Source organism: Capricornis sumatraensis, chromosome 15, assembly GCF_032405125.1.
Source record: "Capricornis sumatraensis isolate serow.1 chromosome 15, serow.2, whole genome shotgun sequence".
NCBI classification, from domain to species: Eukaryota; Metazoa; Chordata; class Mammalia; order Artiodactyla; family Bovidae; genus Capricornis; species Capricornis sumatraensis.
In genome coordinates, this window is record NC_091083.1 from 51233873 (window position 1) to 51260741 (window position 26869).

The following is a 26869-nucleotide window of genomic DNA, read 5'->3' on the forward strand; positions in this document are numbered from 1 at the left end:
CACCCATTCCAGTCCATTTTAGTTCACTGATTCCTAGAATGTCAACATTCACTCTTGCCATCTCCTGTTTGACCACTTCCAATTTGCCTTGATTCATGGACCTAACATTCCAGGTTCCTACGCAATACTGCTCTTTACAGCTTCGGACCTTGCTTCTATCACCAGTCACATCCACAACTGGGATGTGTTTTTACAATACAGTTTTAGTATACCTTTAAGCTAAAAAAAAAAAAAATCTAATTAACACATTATATTTCCAAGTACCCTAATCAAATGGAGTATGATGGACATTATTGATTGTCTTTACTTTTTGATGGCCACTCATTAAAGTGCTATTTCACATAACTCTCCTGGTGACTGGATGTCCAGTAGCCATAGAATTACCCACTTATCTGCTCCAAAGGTTATGTCCATTTTACAAACAAGACACGTGTTATTTGGGTGTCCACACATAAATGCTTCTCAAGTAGTTGGTTATGATCCAGCAGCACCAGTGTCACCTGGAAACTTAGAAATGTGAATTTTCTGCCCCATCCCAAACTTACTTAGAAATTTAGTGGAGCTCAGCAATCTGTGTTTTAATAAGCCCACGAGGGGATTCTAGTGCACACTATATCTTCGAACCACTGACCTAAATCATTAGTACTCAAAGATTAAGTAAATTACATGAATGATAAAAAGTAATAGGTACAAGTTAACTTTTAACCTGGTGCATTAAGTTCACAAGTCAACTCCAGGGTAGCTATATGGGGACACAGGGCCTAGGCAGTGCAGACCCCTAGACTGAATGAAATGGGACTTGAAAACTGGTTGAGTTTCAAATAGGATATGGTTCTATCAACAGTGACCAGTGGAGACCAGCCAGTATTGAATCTGTCTGTGCATATATTGTGTTCTCTTTAACCAGACTTGACAGGATGCATGCCAGTGACAACTGTTTTCATGGACATGTTCAGTGAGATGCCAATCCAGGCATGTTTTCTTACATAGACCATGTGTCACAATCAGCTGAAAGCGAATGAAGGCGGCATCACTAACTGCATCATTAATATAAGTCAGACAGATCATAGTACAAAATGCTTTTATTCCTTAAAAGCAATTGTTTTAAGAAAGAGGAATCAGAACTGTACTTGTTGGTAATCACAACTGGCCATTTTTAGAATAGTACATTAGGAAGAGCAATCTTTTTTTCTTTTGAGATGCTCCTTGCTGGATGATCCACATCTATTCTATAATGACATTAACAACATACATGATGAACATGTTTAATGAGCAAGACTCAGATTATCAGTGGACAAGAGCCTTGACTTCCTCTAAACATTTTTTCTTGGCTGCAGCAGATGACCAAAATAATTTGATTACATTTTTTTTCAGAGCTTAGAAAGGCTAACCCCAGTCATGCCACAGCTCAACAAACCAGCATTAATAATCACCAAAAAAGGCACTTTAAAATACATTTGACAAGGAGTGACACTAATGCAATGAGGACTGGTCTAAGCCCTGCACTAAACTTTGCTATAGTTCATATATCAGTGCATTCTCTCTGTCTCCATGTGCATGTATGTGTACATAAATATATATATGTGCATATACCAACATTCACATATATGTATCTATCTATCTCCATAAGTCTCTGGGGAGAGAAAAAACCATTTGCTTCCTTTAATAGTACATAAAAATTCTAGTCACTTTATTTTGAACAAAAGAATGAGAGGTTTGGCAAATTAATGCAAAGAAGTACCCTACTACACCTACTCACAAAAACAGCAATAAAATAAATACTCAAGAGTTTTTCCAGGTCATCAACTATTAAAATAGTAAAATATTTTTTAAAAGTTTATTCCATTGAAAGGAAAAGGATGGACATTTTTGGTACTGTAAATCTCACACACATTCATATTGCTTAGGTTGAAGAGAACGTAATGAAGAGAGGAAATTTCTTGCACAAACTCCTTCTTTATAGTACCCAAGTTTCACTGATGGTGTGTTATTCCACTTAGCTTAACCTATAAACAAAATTTTGTATAAATATATTTCTTTTATCTCTAAATTCTCAAGAAATTTGCACAGAGTACTGAAAGTACTTAAAGGATTTTTGTGAAATAAACAGAATTGGCCATATACCAGACCACTGCTTACCCCAGGTTTAGGTATTTTGGCTCAAGGTTTTGACAGTCCAAACCTAGCTATGTCAGAGGTGGACAAAAGGCTTACTTGTCCTTCCTGGGAACAGGTGTATAAACACGTTCTTATTCTTAGGATATGAAAACACAATTAGTAATGGCATTTAAGGTTTACTTACTAACTGTATAATGTCTGAGAACAAAAATCAAAGCAATTTTTAAAAGGTTAAGAGTCAGATTCTGGGCATTTCCGTTTTTTAGCTGCTGGCTCTTCAGTCTTGTGAGATTCTAAAGTGCTGGTGCTAGATTTGAGACTGGGGTCTGCTTTAAGGTTGTCCATGGCAACAGTGAAGCCTGAGAGAAGGTACCCTCCACCTCCGCTCATCAGTAGTTTGGGATGACTTCGATCTGGCAAAACCTAATCAAGACAGAAAGACATTCATGTTTCTCTAAGCAGATAAGGCCATGCTAACAATACACATGCCAGAAATCAGAATTTAAATGACATAGATTCTCTTGAAGAGAGAACAATTTAATTAGACCTATGCCTAAGGAGGTCCTTCTTTCACATAATAATGCAGATAAAAGTACAGAAATTGATTTGAGTGATTTTCTTTGAAAAATATAAGTGAAATAATTTCTCTTAAACCTGAAGCAAGTTTCTGGAGGTAAAAGGGCAACTGGTTTGTGTAGTGCTCTGGGCCTGGCTTTCTCCCTCTTGGCTCCAGAAAGCTTCATGGTCAACAGCAGAGCTGGGTCCTTGGAGAAGTAGCTATAGACATATAGCCAGAGCCTTCCTTCTCCAACACCCTGTTAACTCTTGTCAAAAATTCTTTTCTCCTGTTTCTAGAACTAAATAAGATGACTACTATGACGTGCAGGGTTTTCCATGTCTGCAGAGTATCCTGGATTAAGGAAGATGTCCAGGAAGCGAAGCAGAGCCTACGACAGTCATGGAGGTGTCCCCCTCCCTCACCCCAGATCTCTAAGAGGGAACTGGCTGTGAGGTGAAGCAACAGAAAGCTTCTAGCTGCTGCTCCTTTAAGATGTGTGCATTTGAGAGTCACACATATGGAGGCTATGGGTTATTCCAAGTTGATAGTTGAGCACGGGTACTACAACTGTCCAATACTGCACTCCTCTAGTGGGCAATCTCTGCTCTGGGGTTCCTCATCATCCTGAGACTTTCTCAGAGCAGCACGCAAGCCCTTCCTCCCCCTTTGTCCTCCAACTCTGTTATAGGCATCAGACCTGCATGATGGTCTAGCAACGCTCCCTGCCTAATCCTGCTCCCTCTCTCTTTATCTTTCAAAGGTGTTTCTCCAATAATTCTCTTACACTTCTACCTTTCAGAGAACCTGAACTTATAGACTCCACCAGGAAATCCTGAACACTTGCTGCAAAGACATCCCAGCAAAGAGGAAAGGGTCACCTTCTTGTTAGCTGAGGAATTTTGCTATTATCAGTTATTCACTGTACGGTGCCCTTAAAACCTTGGGGAAACATAAGCACAGTTGTCTGCATTTTAAGTGTCTCTGGACTTCAGTTGCTGACCATGACATGATAAAAGAAAAAAGGGTCAGGAAAGATCAGAGCACTTTGAGTTACAGACATAAGACTCTTTCATCTCTGTAGATAGAAATAGGGAGATCCCCAGTTTTCGGCACTACTGTGCAGAGCTGGCAACCCAGAAGAGTAGCTCCCAGGGACTGGCTGTAAGAACATGTACATACCTGATAATTTCTGAGCCAAGTTTCAGACAGCCTGAGGTTGATGACCCCTCCTCTTTCCCGAAGTTTTGTGTAGCACTCCAACAGAGGCTAAAGGCATAAACAGAGTTCTATTAATAATTATTTTGAGGGCTGCAATGTTTAGATGTAAGAATTCCAGTCCATTCCATTTCAGTATTACCTCTTTATACTGACAGTAGACCACGAATGGCCTTGAAGGAGCCACAAAGTCCAGCAAAGACAGCAGCAGTGGAGTGGGATGGAAACGACTAGCTACAATTAACCTGCAAGTAAATGTGAGACAAATTATTTCTCTATGTTCCAAGGTAGAGCACAGGTTTTAAAATGCATCTAAAATATTCAGATATTTATTTGCATGACTCACACAAGGAAGAGTTTTAAATATAATATTCTAGAGATCCCAAACAGTAAAATCATGAACTATTACTTTCTAAGAAACACAAATTGGATTATCAACTCTCATGGTGCTTGGCAACTCAAAGTGGAATTTAATGACATTCTTGATTAAAAATAAAAGAAATCTGGAAACAAATCCAACATTGTAATACTGGCTTTGTAGATACCCAAATCTACCTCTCCCGTCAGGCTTTCCTTAGCCCTTGCCTTTAGCCAGTATCACATCAACTGGAATGCCCCACCAACCTGCAGCTAGTGGGACTACAAAGCCCCATCTGATCATGTGTTATCAATGGAGAAATTTCAATTTCTTTTAAAACTCTGAAATCAGCATAATCAATTTCCCACCCCTGCCAGATGCAGTCTCCTTTCTTTACAAATCCAAGACAGAATCATCATACTTGTTCCCACTACAACCAAGCAGATAAGCAGAGAGTGCTAATCTGCCTGAAGCAGAGCCCTTGAACACCAAGACATCGCCTGTGATCTTTCATCAACGCACCCATCTGCGTTTCTTTCACTCAGCAGAGCAGCAGCCTCTAAATGTCTTTTCTTCTGCTCTTCTTGCCTCCTCTGCTTTTCCTGAATCTTCAAGAAGAAAAACAAGACACCAACATACTGAGTCAGGTTTTTGGAAATACTAGTCTATCCAAACATTTTAACAATAATTATCAACTTGAACTAAAGCAAGAGAGGGAGATCATTTATAGGGAAGTTGAAAATACATAAGAGCCCTGCTGTTATAAAACCACCATGGAGCTACCTATATAATGCTTCTGTATCCTAAAGTTCCATCCCAAAGATGAAATCACACATGGATATACTCACATACACTCTTTCTCTGTTTTGATATTTATTATCTTGGGAGCTGATGCTCTTAAAGTCAAATCAAATCTCAAGGCTTACAAGAAGTTAACTGAAGCCTTGGGGAAAGCATTATGAGGGTAGGGGGAACTCTTAACATTCTTACATAATCCTTTTTACTTCCACTGTCTTTAGGCTCCTTATAGTCTGGATCTTGAGAGACAATTTCCATTCTTTCTTGTTCTGGGTGATTGCTCTCTGGGGCCTCTGCTACGCTATCTTCATTCTCTTGTTCAGAAGTCTGTTTTTCCTCCAGTGTGCCGTTACTTTCTTCAACTGAAGCATTGTCTTTTGGCTCTGAAGACAACATCTCAGCAGAAAATGTTCCATTTAAGAGACTGTCCACTTTGTTGAGGGGGAATTCATAAAGACCACTGAGGAAAGATTTTGGAAAACCAAAACATGCTGTTGCTGCCCGAACAGGTCCACCTCCAGGGTACAGCTGAATAATGGAGCCAAAACCTGAAAAGATAAAAGAAACAGACATCTGTTTAATGGAGGAGACTTGACTATGCAGCCCTCAGGGTATGTCATGCTATGGAGAGTGAAAGTTTCTCTGCTTTATGCTGTTCAGAGGTTGAAGATGATGCAGCTCCTCAGGGAGGTTCATCTGGACTCTATGTATCTTCCCAATGGTGGTAACACAATTCCTAATAGGTACACAGGAAGTCTTAAAGAAGCATACCCCCATTGACACCACAGTAAAACCCTGTGAGCCTACAAATTTGTATGTCACATGATTGGTGACTGGCTCTCAGCTTCCCTCTGGGCCAATCTTTAAACAGGCAGTTAAAAGTTCTTATCTTCAACAGGGTCAGAGAAAGGATAGGCAATTCAGGCTGTGCTGTTTTCTTCTAGGATAGAATACATACCTAGTATTCTTCCCACCCTATCCCCTCCCCTCAATTCAGGGCAATAAAATGAGCACCAGCTACCCAAGAGTTTACTGAAGTCACTGTCCTGAAGTCCTAGCCAGTCACAGCCTTCAGAACCACCCGCACTGACACGGAAGCTGGAAAGGACACTGCCACTGCGGATGCCAACACAGCTCAGGCTGGGAGATGAGGACTGTGGAGGAAGCTCCCAGAGAATGGAGCTGTGCAGGCACACCCAAGTCATTTCATTAACTTCCAGTAACTCAACCTCACTTTCCATGAGTTTGAATTTTTTTAGACCCCTCTACTCAAATCATGGTAGGGTTTTAATGAACATGAAAACATTAAATCTTACCTCCCATTCGTTCCATCATTGCACCCAGCACCAAGCCAGCACACGTCTCCATCACAATCATTTTATTGCCAGCACGGATATTTCCCAATGTCAACATCTGGGCGAGTGTATCATATCTCATGTGGCTAAGGAAAAAAGAATAATGTATTCATTTTTTTCGCTAAGCAAAGTGTTCTATTTTAACCATCATTTTTCAAGTTTTGTTTGTTTCATAAAAATGATGTTGATAAGATTATTGATTGCTTTGGAGGCAATAGTAAAAAAGGACTTACAATTTATGAAGTAGGAGGATACTTTATGCAGATGAGCAAGATTTTCATTTTATTTAAAATCATGACTTTCTTAAAGATATATTTTCCCCCAATTATACTTTTGAAAGGAAACAAAGCGTACTTAATTTTTCCAGGTTCTCTTGCATAATACATAACTGAAAGAATACGGGTGGACGGCTTCACAACAGTAATCATGGCTTCATATCTAGGGGAAGAAAAACAGAACATCAGTTTTAAAAAGCTAGTTAAAAAATATTTTATTTAAATAATACATTTTATAAATCTATAAAAATATTTTTTATTTCCATCCTTTTAAAAGCATAATTACTTACTTCTTTTTCTTCTTTTTTATATATTTATCTTGAGCAAATTCTGTCTTGTCTCGGAATGTTGTACTATTTTCAATTAATTGCTGAACTATTTCCTATAAGAAAAGGAGCAAGCAGATTTCCTGAAACTTTATTTTCACAGCACAGATAACTTCAAAGGTTTCTTACCACAGAATGTATCCAAAAGTCTGATTCTCCAGGCCCTTTTCCACAGAAGTCCAAATGGATGAACTTAGTATTTTTATACACTATCCAGAATTTGTATTAAAATATTAGTACCTTATAATTCCATTTAAATCAAAGTAAAAGAACAGACATATACAATTTAGGGAGAAAAGAGGTAAAGTACACTGTCAGTCCTGAAGACACTGGCTGAAAACATTATTGAAAATGAACAAAGTCAAGCTCTAAGATGCAATAAGTTATCAAATTTCCTTTTGCTAACAATATTAGTAACATCATTCACTTACATTCCTGCCTATAAGAAACAAAATCTTTGATATACTGAATTGCATAAACACTTCAAGCTATTTTTAATAGAAATGTACTGTATTTTTACATCTTACCTTAGGAAAAGTCTGCTTTAAAAGGCAAGCAATTTCCTAAATAACAAATGAAAACAAAACAAAAAATCCTTTGAATTTTACCTCGCCTTTAATGCCTTTATCCTTTAAAGCTTTTATGTCATCTTGAGTAAGTTTCTGAGATTTTCCATCATCAATTATATTTCGATTATCAGTGCCCGCTTCTTTGGTTTCTAAGGAAGAAAATTGCTCTATGACATATATGATCTGAAATTATTTAAAAATCTTTCTTCTGCTAAGTTTATATCTATATCCAGCCCATCAGCCACTTAAACTTGGCCTTTCAGTTCTACTTGTTGTTCAGTTGCTAAGTCATGTCAGACTCTTTGTGACCCCATGGACTGTACTCACCAGGTTCCTCTGTCCTCTACTATCTCCCAGAGTTTGCTCAAATTCATGTCCATTAAGTCAGTGATGCTATCTAACCATCTCATCCTGTGCTGCCCTCTTCTTCTTTAGCCTTAAATCTTTCTCAGCCTCAGGGTCTTTTCCAATGAATTCCACTGGCCCCATCCCAATCCGCTATTCTTTCTTGTCACAACTAGCCCAAGCCTTTCACTCATATTCTTGCTTCCACTTTTGCCCCCTAACAGTCCACCTGGAGAGCAGAGTTCTTTTTAAAATGCAAACTGGCTCATCTATTCCAACACACAAAACCACACAACGACTTCCTGTAGCAATTTAAAGGTGACCTTCAAGGTTATACATGATTTGGTACCCGGCTACCTTTTCAGGTCTCATTTCTCAAGCCCTGTACTCAGTCACTCCACTTCCTCGTGTTCCTCAGACACAGCAGCGTGGTCACCATGCTGGAATTTGGCATTTGCTGCTCCTTCCACCTGGAATGCTCTTGCAATGTTTCCAAGTGGGTGGATCCTCCTTATATTACTCAGAGCTGAGCTCACCATCTTAGCCAAGTCTTACCTCATTCAATCAGCCTTCTGTACACCTCCCTGCTCCATCATCTGCGTAGCACACATCACCACCTGAAATTATGCTGTTTGCTTGTCTATTTTTTTTGGCATTTCCCACTGCTAAGTGGGCATCCCTGGTGGCTCAGATGGTAAGGAATCTGCCCTCAATGTGGGAGACCCAGGTTCAATCCCTGGGTTGGGAAGGTCCTCTGGAGGAAGAAATGGCAACCCACTATAGTATTCTTACCTGGAGAATTCCACAGTCCATAGGGTTGCAAAGAGTCAGACACGACTGAGTGACTAACACTTTCACTGCTAAATAAATTTTATGGGATGGTCTATCTAACAAACTGCTGTAACTGCAGTGCTTAATCATTCCTGGAATGTATTTGATGGTTAATAAAAATATGAATATTTATAAGTAATATTTAAAAAATATTTAATAAAGTGGTTTGAACCAGAATTTCAATAGTATTTTAATTATACGATTTTAATAATAACTTTATTAAGAAAATATTTTAAGTATACTTATTTTAATAAAAATTTAAGCATTCAATTTAATACTACTACTAAACCCATGGGGCTGTTACTTTAACAGGCAAGGCATTGTTAAGAACTTTCTATGTGTCATATGATTGAATACTCACTATAGCTTGGTCATTAAGCATATGTTATGGTCCTATTTTACAGATAAAACTTAGAGAAACCAAATAACTAGCTCAAGGTTACAAGGTAAGTGATGAAGCTGGAACTTAAACCTAGTCAGTTGAATTAAAAACCTGACATCTTATCCTCTTCCCTATATGCTAACTACCTCAAAAGACACCAACAGGGCTCTACATCTGCTCTTACACTGAAGTTGGAAGGATTCATAGGATTAAATATCTGGCCCAAGGTTAGAGGGCTGGTTAATGATGGGCTGGAGTCAGAACCCAGGATATCTCAAAGCCAAAAGCAGACCCTAATTCATTCTACTGAGCTACAGTTCTCAGATTGTGAGTTCAGATTCTTTTGGGAAAAGCCTGGGCTAGCATTTCAGAATTAATTCAGGTTGACAGGTTTCTGACTGGACAGCTCAAGAGCATCTGTTTCACTCATCCTAAGTAGTATAGTGCACCTGAAGTAGGCTCTTCTTTCTTCTTCTTAGGCTGAAGACTTCCTCCATTGGTCACTTCAAATGTGGTTCCATAACTATGGCCAATGACGTTATCCAGATAGAACCACTGTTTTTCAAAAGTTACTTTCCTGGGGGGAAAAATGCAATCAATAAGCTGAATCTCATCTGCACTCAATTTAGGAAAAATATATTTGACCTAGTTTACTTCATAATCACTCTCCCTAAAGGATAATCGGCAGCATTAGCTTTGACCATGAACTGACAAATGAACGAAAGAGAACTGGGCTACGGGCAGACAGATAAAATTAACAAACAAGGCACAAAAACAAAGAATTTGGAATGAGAAACAGGGACAAAAGACATTATTTTTCTGAGGCACTGGTCTGGCTCCAATTTGCACTGTTTGACAGGATGTCCAAATTTGCATATTTCAGATTTCCTGAGTAGCATAAAGTGTTGCCAAGATTGCCGTGACACTAACACACATTCTGTGACACCTCTTGAACACAAGAAAAACCTCAAAACTGAACAATCATGGAGATGACACGGATTTAACAAATTCTCTGGCCTAAATGGCCATTTTCTTTAAAAATTATCCAGTAAAACGAAATTATATTTGCCTGTAAACATTACTGACAATTTACACATTTGTAAGGGATGCCTAACACTGACAATGCTCTACTGAGGCCCAGGCAATTTTAGCTTTTCCCACTACCCAGATTTTGCTTCCCAGGTGGCAGTAGTGGTAAACCCACCCTGCCAATGCAGGAGACTTAAGAGACACTGGTTTGATCCCTAGGTGGGGAAGATCCCCTGGAGAAGGAAATGGCACCCTACTCCAGTATTCCTGCCTGGAGAATCCCATGGACAGAGGAGCCTGGCAGGCTACAGTCCATAGGGTTGCAAAGAGTCGGACATGACTGAAGCCCAGCACAATTTAAAAAGGAAATCCCTCAAAAGCCAAAAAAACATTTCCTTTCAAAAGAAGAGAAATAACACCTGCTGAGTGTTGATCAGAGGTTAGGTAGTATGTGCCAGATGGTTCACACTTTTGGATTTAATTCTCAATTCAGTCCTCCTGGACATAGCTCTTTCCAGATGGGCAATCTTGAAGCTCAGGAAAAGTGTCTTGCCCAAGATGCAGTTACATAGGAGCTGGGATTTAAATCCAAGTCTGCCTGAACCCAAAGCCTGGTTCTTTCCACTGCATGACACAGTCTACCCAACAAAGAACAAATGGATCTCAGGAAGTCTGTTTAGCTTCAGGACCCGGCCCACTGAAGTCTGAAAGACGTGTACTGACTAGTTTTTGTGCCTCATCCCCCAGCTTCTCTTTCTGTGTGCCCTCAGAGGCTGACTACGACAGAATCAGATGGCATCACATCACCCTGGCCAAAGGCTTCATCACTCTAGACCCCTGGAAGCATCACAAGTCTCACTGGTGCTCTAAACCTTTCCATAACTCTCTATGTGTATGTGTCACATCTTCATTAAGTCTCCTCACTAGAATCATCTCAGTGAATTTCTCCAAGATCCTAAGTATTCAGACAAGGCCAATTCATGTTCTTTGCTGGGTCCTCAGTGACTGACACATAACAGACACTCAAAATATTTGTGGACATGAATCCCCTCAGAGAAGCTGAAACTCAGCTCAGACTAGATTGTGCACCATCCCCTCCCTCATCCTTTGAGTAGTCCAGTGCTAGTGAAACACTGGGTTTGAGCTGGGTTGGGTTTACCCTCTGGCAGCCGATCTGATATGCAAAGAAGGGTACATCACTCAAACTGACTGGCCTGACAGGAGGTTGCTGTCAGGAAAGCAGGACCTAGTCAGAAGAACACGGGCAAGAGTGAGATGTGCAGAGTCTGCTCACAGAGCCAGGATTGCTTCTGCCCAACCAGATGAGTGCAGCCCTGTGGAAAGAGTGAAGGGAGAGACTGCCCTGGTATGCAGTTGAACTCAGAATCATTTTCTAAATAAAATGGAAACTAATGCTATGCTTCTGCCAAGAAAACTGATAAAAAGTGTTTCAAAATGTGTCTTAAGAATACTTTTTAGAAATAAAGATGTTGCTGTCTCCTTGGGAATGAAAAGCCTAGTCTAAAAGAGTATGTTTTTAAGACCCACATTCAAACAACCATATCTCATGATAAAGCAACTTAAAAGAACAATACAAGAAAGAAAAACCAAAAGTTCACCTGTATAGTCATTATACAGCTGTGTAACTGTGGAATCATTCATCGAACTTATAACCTAAGGAGTTTGCTGTACTGCTATACTTAAATTTAGAAGTTTAACTAGTATAAGCATTTTACAAAAATTATGTACTTGGAAGCAAGCACACATTTCTAATCAGAAATTCTGGGAGGGGAAAAGGTATTGGTTTCAAGAACACAAAATAGTGATGAGGGGGTTCTGGGAGGCAAGGATGAGATTAGAGGGTGAAGGGTGGGTTCTGTGAGAAGGCAAGAGAGAAGAACCCAACACCTGAGGAAAGAACCCCAGGACGTGGGAAATGGGGCTGAGGGGCGGGGCGGCTTGCTGAAGACGGGCGGGGAACCCGAGCGAGGGCCTAGAATGGGGAAAGGACTCTGGAAAGATTAAGTAAGATACTTAAGATAGAGGACCAGGAATAAGGTCACGGCTCTGCTGGAAGACAGGAGGCGTGAGGGAGATCCCGAGGGCCAAGGATGGGATCCTGGGGGCTAAGTCCTCAGTGAAAAGATCCAAGAGGAGATAACGAGGGAGAAGATTGAGAATCCAGAGAACCAAGAATGGGACCCCGGTGAGAGAGTATGCCTAGAAGGTGGGGCCGGAGAACTCCTAAGGCCAGAGACCTGACTTACTTTCTCCGCTGGACTTGCACTGCTTTAAACACATCTTCCCGTTTCAGCACCACGAAGTCGCCGTCGCGGATGCAGTGATTCCCAGGATACTGTGGCTGTGGGCCTGGTTGCTCCTCAGAGCTCTCCATGATGCTCAGCGGGTCTCAGAGCTCCGCAGCGTCCCTCCAGTTCCTCGCGCTCCGCCCCCGGCGCTAGGCCGTTGCCGCCGGCAGGCTCACCTCCAAAAACCTAAACGGACGCAAAGCCCTCCGACCGGCAACGCCCCCACGTGCTGCGTGCCGCTTCCGCTTTCCGGTCAGAACCTCGGGAGGGCTTCCGGGAGCCTCGCGGCTTCCGTCTGGCTAATCTCCTTGATTGGCTGTCCTCCATGCCGCCTCTCACATCTCTGAGCGGCTTCAGGTGGAAGTTGCGTCACAGAAGCGCCAAAAAAGAACTAGGAAAGCTAGAGTTTGGTTTGCCTCGCTGTTGTGGCTGCCTGCTCTGGATGTTTTCCGGCTAACCTATGCGGCCTAGGTAGAGAAGTTGAGGTCCCCGAGCCGCTCCAACAGACAAGCCTCGGTCCTGCGCCGGAACGTCAGGAGAGCTAAGGGTGAAAAGTCTGCGAGGCTTGGGTAGAGTCGCCTGAGGAGCTCGGACCGCGGAGTCTCTTCTCACCCCGCCTTGCCTTCCCCCTAGAGGAGGGGAGAGTCAGCCGAGCAGTGAACTGTTTTGGGACCTCTGTCTTTGCAAGTAAGAGCTTAGTCTTGAGGAGACGTAAATGAAGTGGCGTATATAACCAAGCATAGCAGTCCGACGGTGGGTTTTACTCATTCTCCAGTCCTACCTCTTGGATTTGTGTTGGAATTTTTACTAGTTATTCTCACCATATTACCTCATTTGTAAAAGACGCTGCAGGTAGCGTTTGGAAGCAGCGCTTCAGCTTAAAAATTGCAGAGACGAAGTTCCAGCCCAGTACTGTCACCTAATTTGATCTTAATCAGTTCTCTTATTTCCTCTGGTCTTCAGTTTCTTAACATATGACGTGGTCTGTATATTATCAATGCCCTATTAGTTCCTTAACATCATGAATTTATTAACTTATTTATTAATTAAACGCTTCAAATAAAGATGCTGATAGGCTGTCTTGGGATGCAGTCTGCTGCTGCTGCCAAGTCGCTTCAGGCATGTCCGACTCTGTGCGACCCCATAGACGGCAGCCCACCAGGCTCCCCCGTCCCTGGGACTCTGGAGGCAAGAACACTGGAGTGGGTTGCCATTTCCCCTTCAATGCATGAAAGTGAAAAGTGAAAATGAAGTCGTTCAGTCGTGTCGGACTCTTCGAGACCACATGGACTGCAGCCTACCAGGCTCCTCCGCCCATGGGATTTTCCAGGCAAGAGCACTGGAGTGAGGTGCCATTGCCTTCTCCGGCCCTACAGTCTATGTTACAATAAATTCTTATTTTTATTCTTAGGATAGGAACTTTTTAAAATTGAAGTGTAGTTGATTTTAATGTTATGTTAGATTCACGTGTACAATATAATGTTTAAATTTTTATAGATCAGACTTCACTTAAAGTTATACTTCAGGGAATACCTTGGTCTAAGTGCTTCCACCACAGCACCGGTGCCCTGGCTTCTCAATGAAGTGACTTCTCTTGTTACAAAGCACAGGCTCTAGGGCTCCTGCACCTCAGTATTTGCCTGGCTGGAGCTCAGTAATTTGTGGCACATGGGCTTAGTTGCCCCAAAGGCATGTGGAGGCAAAATTCCTAACCACTGAATCACCAGGGAAGACTTTGTTTTATTTTTTAGACTCCACTTATAAGTGAAAATATACAGTACCTGTCTCTGACTTCACTAAGCATAAAACTGTCCAGGTCTATCTATTTTGTTGCACATGGCAGAGTTTAATTGTTTTTCATAGTTGAGTAATGTTTCATTGTGTGTGTACATACCACATCTTTATCCATTCAGTTTAGGTTGTTCCATATCTTAGCTGTTGTAAATAATGTGTCTGTGAATGTTGGGGTGTATTTTCCTTTTTAAATTAGTGTTTTTGTTTTCTTCCTGTACTCTGGAGTGAAATTGTTGAATCATATGGTAGTTCTATTTTTAATTTCTTGAGGAAGCTCCACACTATTTTCCATAGTTGCTACCACCAATTTACATGCCTACCAACAGTGTACTAAGATCCCCTTTTCTCCACATCCTGCCCAACATAAATTTGCTGTGTTTTTGACAATAGCCATTCTGACAGGTGTTAAGTGATAGCTCACTGTAGTTTTTGATTTGTGGTGTGGCAAAGCTGTGACAAACTTAGATGGCATATTATAAAGCAGAGACATTACTTTGCTGAAAAAGGTCCGTAGTCAAAGCTATGATTTTTTCCAGTGGATGGATGTGAGAGTTGGACCATAAAGAAGGCTTAGCAGTCGAAGAGTTGATGCTTTTGAACTGTGGTGATGGAGAAGACTCTTGAAAGTCCCTTGAACAGCAGGAAGATCAAATCAGTTAATCCTAAAGGAAACCAGTCCTGAATATTCATTGGAAGGACTGATGCTAAAGCTGAAGCTCTAATACTTTGGCTACCTGATGCGAAGAACTGAATCACTGAAAAAGACCCTGATGCTGGGAAAGATTGAGATGGTTGGATGGCATCACCAACTCAATGAGCATGAATTTGAGCAAGCTCCGGGAGATGGTGAAGGGTGGGGAAGCCTGGTGTGCTACAGTTCATGGGGTCGCAAAGAGTCGGACACACTGAGTGACTGAACAACAACAAATGACCAAAATAAAAATTAATTAAAGAATATCCATGTGTCTCTTATAAAAGTAGATAGAACACTGCTGGACTGACTGTAAGGAGCTATGATGATGTATTCCTAAAGTCACAGTTCAAGATAATGTTCAGCCAGTGCTGTCCTGTAATAAGTCTCACAACACTACAAAGTTATCTTACAGTTAATTACCTCTTATTTTCACTTCTATTGTAGGAATCCCTTGAAAACAAGTATGGTAATCCCATGATAAAAATAAAAGGTTTAAGCATTCAGTATACTTGTTTAAACATCTGTGGTATACCTCAAAAAGAGGTGAGGATTAGAAGAGTAACTGCAGAGTGTTTTAGAGTTTGTACCGTTCTGTGCAACATCGCAAGCCTGTTTGCTGGTCTCAAACTAGAATATATATTAATTTTTGCTTATTTACTGTGTTAATAAATTTTTAGGAGCACAGTTTCCCCTACAGTTTTGATGAGGACTTTCCTATTCTCTATCTTTTAAAAGACATGAATGGAAAGTACAGAGGCAGAGGATTTGGACAAGGAAGATTTCAAAGCTGGAAAAGTGGAAGAGGTGGTGGGGGCTTCTCAGGAAAATGGAGAGGAAGAGAGCACAGACCTGACCTGAATAAAGCCACAGGAAAACATCCTGGTAAGAGAGGCCAACAGTTCAATTTTTTTTTCTCCTCCATGAAGGAATCTGTTCATGCCTGTTGTGAAAAGCAGTTTAATTCAAATTTGTCTGTCTTTTATTTGATGTTACCCTTAAAGGTAACATTTGGAAGTTAATATACAAAATTACTGAAACCTGTAATTTAGGTATTTGTTAATAACATGTCAGTGTCTTATTAAAAGGGGAAGCAAATTAGAAAAAAATCTTTCTATTAACCCAGTATTTTGTTTTTGTGGATTTTTTTTGCTTTTTCAGAACAAACCCCACAGTCTTTGCAACTGCAGTCAACATTGGATCAGTTCATACCACATAAAGGGTGGAAGCTCTATTTCTCTGAAGGTAGAGTTTAAAGTGCTAAAGTACTATAAGTCTTATTTTCTCAACTTTCTTTAGATGCTACATCTCAGATTACTATAATTTATTCTGCTTACATATATATGTGTGTGTATGTGTGTGTGTATATATATATTTATATATATATATACTTTTCTTTAATCTTGATTTACCCAAACAAATTATGTTTCAGGAGCATTATTTTTCATTTTTGTATCAGAAAAACAAACCCACACTAGTTATTTCAAGAAGAGGATTTAATGCAGGGAATTGGGTATACAGACAGAGGATTAAAAGAACAAAAAGGGAACATTAAGGTAAACTCCTGGATAGTATTAACTCTGGAAAACAGCAACCAACCTTTTGACTGAGGAAACAAAAGATAAATAGTGCTGGGGTTGGACTTCCTGGTTGGCTTAGTGGTAAAGAATCCACCTGCTGATGGATGAGACGTGGGTTTGATCCCTGAGTGGGAAGATCCCCTGGAGAAGGAAATGGCAACCCACTCCAGTATTCTTGACAGGATAATCCCATGGACAGAGGAATCTTACGGGCTGCAGTCCACGGGGTTGCAAAAAGTTGGACGCAACTGAGCATGCGTGCATACTGAGGTTCCAGAACCTAAGAATTCAAAGGAGGAGCCACAGAATAGCTGTGGTTTCAGCCTTAGAGGGACACCCTACAAAGCTGTATTTGGACCTCTGCGAAATATCTTTCAGAGCTGTGCTTAGACTCTGAGGTGAATTAAGCTGGTTGCTGCTGGTAATTCTAGCAGGAGAATGGTTGGTGCTTGGAGCTGGGGGCTAGAACTGTAGCTATCCCCTACATCTGGAGAAACGCTGAACAGAATTGGAAACAATAAATTCCTTTCATCCTATCCTTCCTCCTGCCAATATCTAAAGTTGCCTTTAATTGGCAGAACTTTACAGAAATCTGGGAAATGTATTGTGCAGATCTTGATAATAGAATCACAGCGGAAAATAGAAAGATAGGCTTGGAACCAAGAGACAACAACCAACAAAGTCAACCTACCTACCCTGATCTCAGGAAGGGATTTGACAAGTGGCTATTTGGACTAGTAGGATTTTCTTTGCAAAGAAATAAGAGTTTTTAGTCTGTGTGCTAAACATAGTTAAGGAATCTCCTTTATCAGTTAATTTCATATATCTGTGTGTATGGATTTGGAGAACTGTCTTTTCTATGGTCTTATAGTATTGTGGGCTTCTTAGATCTCCCACTAGACTGCACTGCTTGCTTCATACCACGTACCCAGTATTCATTTTGTGAATGAAGAAACTAATTTACAAATGTTTTCCGTATTAAGAGTCAGGTGTTCTTTTTTTTTGTCATATGAGAAATGTTATGTTTCATAGTTGATGTGTCTTTTGTTGCATTAGCCACCAATACCTGCAATATTTCCATAGCAGTTAGCTCAGAACAAGGAGCCTTTGGCCAGTTGTACTTTCAAACTCCAGTCTCCTTCATAGTACTGATCATCTGTGGGAGACCGACTCAAAAATGTTACAGAACTTTACCATGTGGAAGGTAACTTTACAGTTTTGGGACTGGAGTCAAGTTGTAACCTACCTACCCTGATCTCAGGAAGGGATTTGACAAGTGGCTATTTGGACAAGTAGGATTTTCTTTGCAAATAAATAAGAGTTTAGTCTGTGTGCTAAACTTTGGTTCTATCAGCTAAACTATTTGTACTAGTAGGTCTTACTAGGTGTCACATTTCATTGTAAAGATTTTCAGATATTGGTGGTTTTAGAGCTACTTCCTGTCTGCATTTCAGATTATGCAGACCTGAACTTGTTTTAGAATCTTAAGTTTACATTTTATACCAGTTCTAATCTAAATGTAATCAGAATGCACAGTGATTATAAGCCATCTACCATGTATATAAATAGAATTTCTTCTGTTTCATGAAAAATATGCTTGTACATTTGTGATTACTATTAATCTGATGTCATATTTGTTGGATTAGTTTACAGTGACAGCATTCCTTTTATTGAGAAGATTGAAGCATTTGAAAGTTTTTTCACTGAGCGTATTGAGTTATATGATAAGGTAAGGTTCTTGTACAACAGAGCTACTAGTCCACCTTTATGTGTCATCTTATTGAGCAGTGTATTTGAGGTGCTAGTAATATAGACAGTGGACTGCCTTGGCCCAGCTACCAGCTTCCCACTTATCAGCAGTGTGGACATTGGTGAATTACTTTCTTTGTGCCTTAGTTTTCTCATCTATTATTAGAGTATAATAGTATTAATACCTACCTCAAAGGGTTGTTAAGTGGCATAAGTAAGTTAATAAATTTTAAATACTAGAACTGTGCTTGGCACAAAACATAGAATACTTATTATCACCATATTAACATCATATGCTTTCTCATAGTGTGTGATTGAATGCTCATGATAATTCACTTTGAAAAAGCAATCATTATTTTCATATCTTAATATTTTATAGGATGAAATAGAAAGAAAGGGAAGTATTTTGGTGGATTTTAAAGAACTGACAAATGATGATGAAATAACTAAACTGATACCAAATATAGCAAATGAATTAAGGGATACACCTGAAAAAATCCTGGCTTGCATGGGTCTGGCAATACATCAGGTAAATGTTTATTTTGTGACTTTTGTTAAACTTTCAAAGGAAGATTTCACAGTAACAGTACCTTCTCATATACTATTAATTTTTACCAACAGACTTTTGCTAGAACTGAAAGGTTGCCGTCTGGTTAGAGGCAGACTTCATATGTGTGGGGGTGCTTTATAATGGGTCTTAAAGTGTTATTGAGGACTGGGCGTAGAGCAGAGGAGGTCAGGGTATCTGAATGAGGGTTCATTACGAAGGTTCATCACAAAATGTGTACACTGATAGTGACCTAAGACTGGGAACCTTGACTGTCTCAGACTCCTCTTGTTCATTAGTTCATATCTAAATTACCACATCCTTTCACTTTTATTTCTAAAGTGTCTCTTAAATCCACCTCTTTTCCATCTTTACAGTCTCTTTCATCTTTCCTTAACGGTTGCCATACATGGTAAAACATGGTTTGTCCTTGGAAACCATGGTGACTGTTTCCTGCCAAATGACACCCAAACCCTTTATGTGGCATTGAAAGCCTTCCATAACGTAGTTCAACTTCTCTTCCCACTCTCCATTTACTACCATCCAGCTAAACTGAGCTCCCCCTAGGATTCTCCGAGTCCTTCACCTCTTACACGTGCTGTCCATTTGGCATAGAATGCCCCTTGCCTCACATATACAAATGTCTTGGGTCTAACTTAGTTATAACTCTGTGAAACCTTTTCATGACTCCTTTTCAAAACTCATATAGTTTTTTGGTCTGTATACCTTTATGGTAACAATTACAGCTGCGTATTCACATCTCATTTTTTTCAGAGATGAGCCATTTTTTTTCAGAGATGAGCCATTTTTTTCATGGCAGCATGCTGCTTTGTACACAAGTAGGTGGTAAATTTTTATTTTACTTAATGTCAAATGCCAAGAAAGTAAGTATTGGTTATTTCAGAAGTCATCTTTATTTCTTTATCTTAACATTGAATTTGAAGAAGTAGAAAATATTTTTTCACCAGAATACATCTAGAATGTATAGCTTTGGGGGCTACTGTAAGGACTTTTAATAGTAGGTTTAGTTGAGACAGAAAGTAGCAGACTTTCTGTCAGTCCAGGGACAACAAAACCCCAGGTAAAACATAATCCACTATAAAATAATTGATCTTAATTAAATATCATAATTTTAAAGGGCAGTTAGAGTTCTGTTAATCTCTCTGAACTGTTTATATTCTAAACTTCATATTCTCTGTAAAAGAGTTCTGCTTCAAGAGGATATCTTGTTAAGTAACTCTTAAGTAAATGTCTATCTTGTTCAGGTATTAACTAAGGACCTCGAAAGGCATGCAGCTGAGTTACAAGCCCAAGAAGGATTGTCTCGAAACGGGGAAACAGTGGTTAATGTGCCACACATTCACGCAAGGTGAAGAATTTGCTGGTATTAAAGTATTATAACAATCAGGCACTGAAGCCTATTTAAGAATGAGAACCTCATTTTATAAAGTCAAAGAAATTAGTAAAAAGGATATATGACTTTATTGCTAACTCAGTGGTTATCATACCCGAGTGAACATGCTGAATTTAAAGAGACCATGATAGAAATAAACCTTTTCTGCCCAAATAAGTTGATATGTGAGCCTGCAAATTTTTGTGTTAACTTTGGATATGTGCCTATCAAGACTCTGCTGTTTACATTTAATAATCCCTATAATACACTAAGTGGTGTAATTAAATTTTGTTCGTTATTAGATTTCTATTAAACACAGAACAAATGGACTTTTTTCTTGAATTTATCTGTATTGTATTACAAGATTTTAAATTCACATTAGAAGAGGTGAATAAGGTGATCATCAGGTATTTTTGTTTTGTTTTTCCCCAGAATTTAAAAAAGACATTTCCTAATACTGCTTGAAAAAGAAGTTAGAAACTCAAAAATTGCTGAATCTGAGACTTCCCCTTTGGCATTATGTTTTCCTTTTCCCATAGAGAACAACCAGTGGGACAAGAGTAAAAGGGAAGATTTAACTTCTTTTATTTTTAAGAATGATTTAATACTTGTAAAATTCCTGATATATGGGGTGATATGGTTTGGGAATTTCATAATTGCTTCTAAAAGGAACTTGTGAAAATACAGACAATCTCAACTTTCTGCTCACTGTAAGTTCATAGTAAATACGTTCCTATTTTTGTTTTTAGGGTGTATAATTATGAGCCGCTGACACAGCTGAAGAATGTCCGAGCAAATTACTATGGAAAATACATTGCTCTGAGAGGAACAGTGGTTCGAGTCAGTAATACAAAGCCTCTTTGTACCAAGATGGCTTTTCTTTGCGCTGCATGTGGAGAAATTCAGGGTTTTTCTCTTCCAGATGGAAAATATAATCTTCCCACAAAGGTGATATCATGTTCTTTAACTACTTCATTATTTTTAAAAATATTATTTATTCATTTATTTGGCTGTATCAGTTAGCTGCAGCAGTTGCGGCATGCGAGATCTTTATTGCATCATGAATTGCATGGCAGTGTGTCATGAAGTGCAGGCTCCAGATCACGGCAGGCTCAGTAGTTGCGGAGCATGGGCTTATTAGTTGCCCTGCGGCACGTGGGATCTTAGTTCCCTGACTAGGAATCGAACCCACATCCTGTGCATTGCAAGGCGAATTCTTAACCATTGACCACCAGGGGAGTCCCGACTACTTCTTTCTTTATCTTGATAAAGAAGACAAATCAGTTTATGGAAACCATTTCCCAGTGTTTCTAAATACAGAGCTTACTTTTGTTATTTTTGGTTTTTAAATTATAAAATACTGCAGGGTACAGAAAATAAAGAAATGGAACATCTCTACCCATCACTTTTTACATTTTGCCAGCACCAGATATACCTTGAAAGATACATAAAGCATTACTGGTGTAACTTTAGTCTGTTTTTCACCCCTTGCTTGTCCCATTCCCACAGACAGCGACTATCTTGAAGTTAACATGTATTCTTTCTGTTCATTTTTTTATATTTTGACTTAATAGGTACACGTATTGTTTTCTTCCCTTTATTTTGCTGTTTGAAAGCGATGTGTTCTTTTTGTTAAACTATAGATTTTTAAAACTACAGAAAAATGTATAGAACAATGTAACTAATATCTGTATAGCACCATTATGAGCTGGCAAATATTTAGCTAATTTTTTTAACAAAAAATGTTAAGTATCATAAAGTCTCTTTGTTTCTCTCTGCAGTTCCATTAAACTTGTTCTACCCCTGGAGCCACTATTCTGAAATCAGCATGTATTCTTCAAATCTACATTTTCATATTTGATTATATATGTATATGTATAGGATTTGTTTTGTTTACATAAGTGATATTTTGAAGGTAGCAAATTGCTACCTTTTTTTCACTTGGTTATTTTGGAGTTCTACCTGTTTTTTTTTTATTATTATTATTGGAGTACAATTGCTCTATAGGGTTGTGTTTCTGCTGTACAACATCATGCATCAGCTATTTGTATACATAGATCCCTCCCACTCCTCATACCTGTCTTGATACATATCTAATTCTTTTCATTTACAGAGTGGAGTAAATGAATAGTCACTGTTTATCCATTCTCCTGGCAGACATGGTGCTGTTTCCAGTTTTTCACAGTTACAAATGATGCTGCTGAGAACATTCTTATACATGTCTCCTTAGCAGAGGAATTCCTCAGTTATATGATATGCTTAATTTTAACTTTTTAGGCTGTAGCCAAAGTACTTTCTTTCCAGAATGTTGGTCCCAACTTAAACCCCTTCTAGTAGTATTCAGTTCAGTTCAGTTTAGTCGCTCAGTCGTGTCTGACTCTTTGCGACCCCATGAATCGCAGCACGCCAGGCCTCCCTGTCCGTCACCAACTCCTGGAGTTCACTCAGACTCATGTCCATCGAGTCATTGATGCCATCCAGCCAGCTCATCCTCTGTCATCCCCTTCTCTTCCTGCCCCCAATCCCTCCTAGCATCAGGGTCTTTTCCAATGAGTCAACTCTTCGCATGAGGTAGCCAAAGTACTGGAGTTTCAGCTTTAGCATCATTCCTTCCAAAGAACACCCAGGACTGATCTCCTTCAGAATGGACTGGTTGGATCTCCTTGCAGTCCAAGGGACTCTCAAGAGTCTTCTCCAACACCACAGTTCAAAAGCATCAATTCTTCAGTGCTCAGCTCTCTTCACAGTCCAACTCTCACATCCATACATGACCACAGGAAAAACCATAGCCTTGACTAGACGGACCTTAGTCAGCAAAGTAATTGTCTCTGCTTTTCAATATGCTATCTAGGTTGGTCACAACTTTTCTTCCAAGGAGTAAGTGTCTTTTAATTTGATGGCTGCAGTCACCATCTGCAGTGATTTTGGAGCACCAAAAAATAAAGTCTGACACTGTTTCCACTGTTTCCCCATCTACTTCCCATGAAGTGATGGGACCAGATGCCATGATCTTCATTTTCTGAATGTTGAGCTTTAAGCCAACTTTTTCACTCTCCACTTTCACTTTCATCAAGAGGCTTTTTAGTTCCTCTTCACTTTCTGCCATAAGGGGGGTGTCATAGGCTGTTATAATTTCCCCATATTTTCATTAACACTTAGTATTGTTGTTTATTTTAAATTTTGCCAGACTGATGGGTATAAAACGGTATTTCATTTTTAATGTGAATGTCTATGATTTCTGTTACATTTGAGCATCTTTTCACATGTTTATTGATCATTTGGTTACTTTATTGAATTTTGTTTTAATTTCTGTTCATTTTTCAGTTTATGTTATTGATAAAAGTTTTTATGAATTTTACATATTGAACAGGGTCCCCTCATAGTTCAGTTGGTAGAGAATCTGTCTGCAATGCAGGAGATCCTGGTTTGATTGCTGGGTCAGGAAGATCCACTGGAGAAAGGATAGGCTACCCATTCCAGTATTTTTGGGCTTCCTTGTGACTCAGCTGGTAAAGAATCACCTGCAGTGTGGGAGACCTGGGTTCGCTCCCTGGGTTGGGAAGATGCCCTTTGATTTCTACATTATAGATATTTTCTACCAGTCTTTAGTTTATCTTTAACTTTGTGGTACATTTTTTGTTTTAGAGTTTTACATTTTGACATGGTTAAATTGATCAGTCTTTTTCCTTTGTTACATTTTATGCATGGTTTAAGAAGGGCCCCTCACTCAAGCATTATAAGCATTGTTCTTACATTTTCTTCCAATACATTTAAAATTTAATTTTATTCTTTTTTTTAACACCAAAAACATTTTGTATTGGCATATAGCCAATTCACAATGTTGTGATAGTTTCAGGTGAACAGCAAAGGGACTCATCCATACACACACATCTCCATTCTCCCCCAAACCCTCCTTCCATCCAGGCTGCCACATAACATTGAGCAGAGTTCCCTGTGCTATATAATAGGTCTTTCTTGGTTATTCATTTTAAATACAGCAGTGCGTACATGACCTTCCCAAAGTCCCTAACTGTCCCTTCCACCTGGCAACCATAAGTTTGTTTTCTAAGTCTGTGAGTCTCTTTCTGTTTTGTAAGTAAATTCATTTGTTTCATTTCTTTTTAGATTCCATGTGTAAGGAGTATCATGTGATATTTTTCCTTTTTTGTCTGACTTACTTCACTCAGTATGACACTCTTTAGGGCTGTTTATGTTGCTACAAATGGCCTTATTTCATTCTTTTTAATGGCTGAGTACTACTCCATTGTATGTATGTACCACATTTGCATCCATTCCTCTGTCAATGGACGTTTAGGTTGCTTCCATGTTTTAGCTATTGTAAACAGTGCTGCAATGAACCTTGACATGCATGTATCTTTTCAGGCCATGTTTTTCTTCTTCCAGTACTTCTAAGTCTTGTATTTTCTATTTAGATCTTCCATCCATCTGAAATTTAACTTTGTGAATGGCATTAAGCTAAGGATCTAATTTTATTCTTTTAGGTGAAAACCCAATTGTCACCATTTCTACATTAATCCTTCTGTTTCTACTGATGTGTAATATGTCATCTGTAGTACACTGTACTCCTGTAGACACATGAATCTGTTTTGTATTTCGTTCCTATACCAGATCTACATGGTCCTATTTACATGACCTTATCAAAACTTTTAATAAGGTAGGGAGACTTGCCATACCTATTTTTCTTTTCCAGAGTTGCCTGTACCATCCTTAGACTTTAATAAGTTTAGCATTAATTACATTTTTACTCAAGTTGAAATTCCTAAGGCTTCCTTCTCTTGTAGGAAGAACAGAATGTGTTCAGCTGTTGGTTCTGAATAATCAATAGTGTTGATAAATGTGTGGCATCTACTATTTGGGCTTAAGATTCAGGACTGCCTTTAGGTCAGAGAGGTCAGGTTTTTCTTAAACTTTCTTTTTGGGGCCATGCCATGCAGCTTGTAGAATCTTAATTTCCCGAACAGGGATTGGACCCAAGACCTTGGAGTGAAAGTACAGAGTCTTAACTGCTAGATCACCAGAGAATTCTGTGGCAAGGCCATAATTTAAATCCTAATTTAAATCAGATATTTTCTGTAAATATTATTTGACCAAGGTATTTCCATGCCCTATAATATAGTAGGTAGAAATGCTAACTTGTTATTCATGTGTCTGAACTTAAGTGAATCAAAGTGATCCGAAAGATGGTTGTTCCAGGTGGTCTCTGTTGTAGTCACTATTGCTGCATAACTAATCACCATAGTGACTCAAAATAACAATCATTTTATTATTTCACATGGTTTCTGTAGGTTGAGTTTGGAAGAACTGGTTATCTTGATATTTCTAAGTCCTGATCTCTTATGAAGCTGGATGGAACAGCAAGGGACTGGAGTGGCTGGGTGCTGGCCAGCATCTCTTCTCTATATCATCTTTCTGTGTGGGCTGGTTTTGGCTTCTCACACACAGTATAGTTGCGCAGGACACTCATTCTGCTCACATGACTACTGATAGCTTCAAGAGGCAGAGTTCCAGCTAACTGCAGGAATGGCTTTGCCTCTTTTGAGGCAGCCTCAGAAGTCAAGCAGCATCACTTCTGTCACATTCAGTTGGTTTCAAAGTGAGTCACAAGCCTGTCCACATTCCAGGAGAGGGAAATTAGACTCCAACTCTTAATAGGGGAGTGGCAAGATTCTGGAAAGGTTTGAGGGGAGATATTACAACCATATTTGGAAAACACAGTTTGCCACAGTCTCTGTATTTATAAATGCATCTTGAGGTACTTAAGTGATTTATGAAAATAAATGATTCATGGAAACTTGAACGCTGACTTACATGTTGAGGACTGCCTGTGTGGTACAATAAAAATATTATATTTAATACTATACAAATAGTGCAGAAAAAGATTAGATAGGAGAACTGGGGATTAAAGAAGACCAAGAAAGGCTTTTGAAAAAGAGAAGATTGGGGCTGGGTATGTGGGACTGGATATAAGGGAATGTTCAAGGATTGGGACACTACTTGAATACAAAGGAAGGAATAAGTGCTTGGTGTGAGAGGCATGTAAGAAGCCTTGCATACCCACAGCAGAAAAAATAAGAGCAGTAATCAAGAGAGACTAGGTGAAAAAGTGCCTCAAAAACAGAATCAGTAATAGAAGGAAATAGATCATTGCAGCTTTTAGCTCATCTTACTTTAATACTGTTCTGGAATCAACTTTTAAACATACTAAATGAAGCATTTTAACTTGAATTTTCCTGAGATATGATTATAATTTAGCAAAATTTAAGTGTGAATTAATCTTGTTGCAGTGTCCTGTGCCAGCATGTCGAGGGAAGTCATTTACGGCTCTTCCTAGCTCTCCTCTCACAGTTACGATGGACTGGCAGTCAATCAAGTAAGCAATCAGACTGTTAAATAAAAGGCAGGTTTTAGAGCTCTCATACTGCCAAGTAAATTTACAGTATTCCTGTATTATACTTTGATTCTTATGTGTAGATAGTAATAAAGTATAAAAGGTTTATTTGGTGAAGAGTTATGTGTTGAAGTGATAATTATCTTTATTTGAGATTTGTTTTCTATCAGATTCCAAAAAGGATTTGATGTGCAAATATTTTGTCATTTTGCTACTGAGAAATTATTTTATGTCTCA

At 39.2% G+C, this 26869-nt stretch overlaps 2 protein-coding genes across 4 annotated transcripts in view; one reads left to right on the forward strand and one right to left on the reverse strand.

Moving 5' to 3' along the window:
- Positions 1–1651: 1651 nt before the first annotated feature.
- TRMT6 (tRNA methyltransferase 6 non-catalytic subunit) lies at positions 1652–12654 on the reverse strand. The gene is made up of 11 exons (XM_068987456.1): positions 12428–12654; positions 9581–9708; positions 7613–7722; positions 6969–7060; positions 6758–6841; positions 6365–6489; positions 5241–5596; positions 4773–4858; positions 4035–4137; positions 3857–3943; positions 1652–2541 (listed from the first exon to the last, which is right to left on the reverse strand). Exons 1-11 carry the CDS (start codon positions 12553–12555, stop codon positions 2350–2352), a joined length of 1491 nt encoding a protein of 496 aa, XP_068843557.1. The 5' UTR covers positions 12556–12654; the 3' UTR covers positions 1652–2349.
- A 3040-nt stretch (positions 12655–15694) lies between these two features.
- Positions 15695–26869, forward strand: part of MCM8 (minichromosome maintenance 8 homologous recombination repair factor) — a 52591-nt gene continuing 41416 nt past the window's right edge. For all 3 annotated transcript variants that reach the window (XM_068987293.1, XM_068987295.1, XM_068987294.1), the window contains exons 1-7: positions 15695–15856; positions 16103–16199; positions 18181–18263; positions 18663–18812; positions 20096–20199; positions 20973–21171; positions 26529–26614. In XM_068987293.1, the coding sequence (XP_068843394.1) occupies positions 15695–15856; positions 16103–16199; positions 18181–18263; positions 18663–18812; positions 20096–20199; positions 20973–21171; positions 26529–26614 (881 nt within the window). The remainder of the gene's footprint in view (positions 15857–16102; positions 16200–18180; positions 18264–18662; positions 18813–20095; positions 20200–20972; positions 21172–26528; positions 26615–26869) is intronic.

Coding starts and splice junctions, on each gene's coding strand:
- TRMT6 (XM_068987456.1), bottom strand. CDS start 12,555: ATGGAGAGCTCTGAGGAGCAACCAGGCCCACAGCCACAGTATCCTGGG. Junction 5,597..6,364: donor AATGATGGAACGAATGGGAG/GTAAGATTTAAT, acceptor TTATCTTTTCAG/GTTTTGGCTCCATTATTCAG. Junction 2,542..3,856: donor CTTGGCTCAGAAATTATCAG/GTATGTACATGT, acceptor TGTCTTGATTAG/GTTTTGCCAGATCGAAGTCA.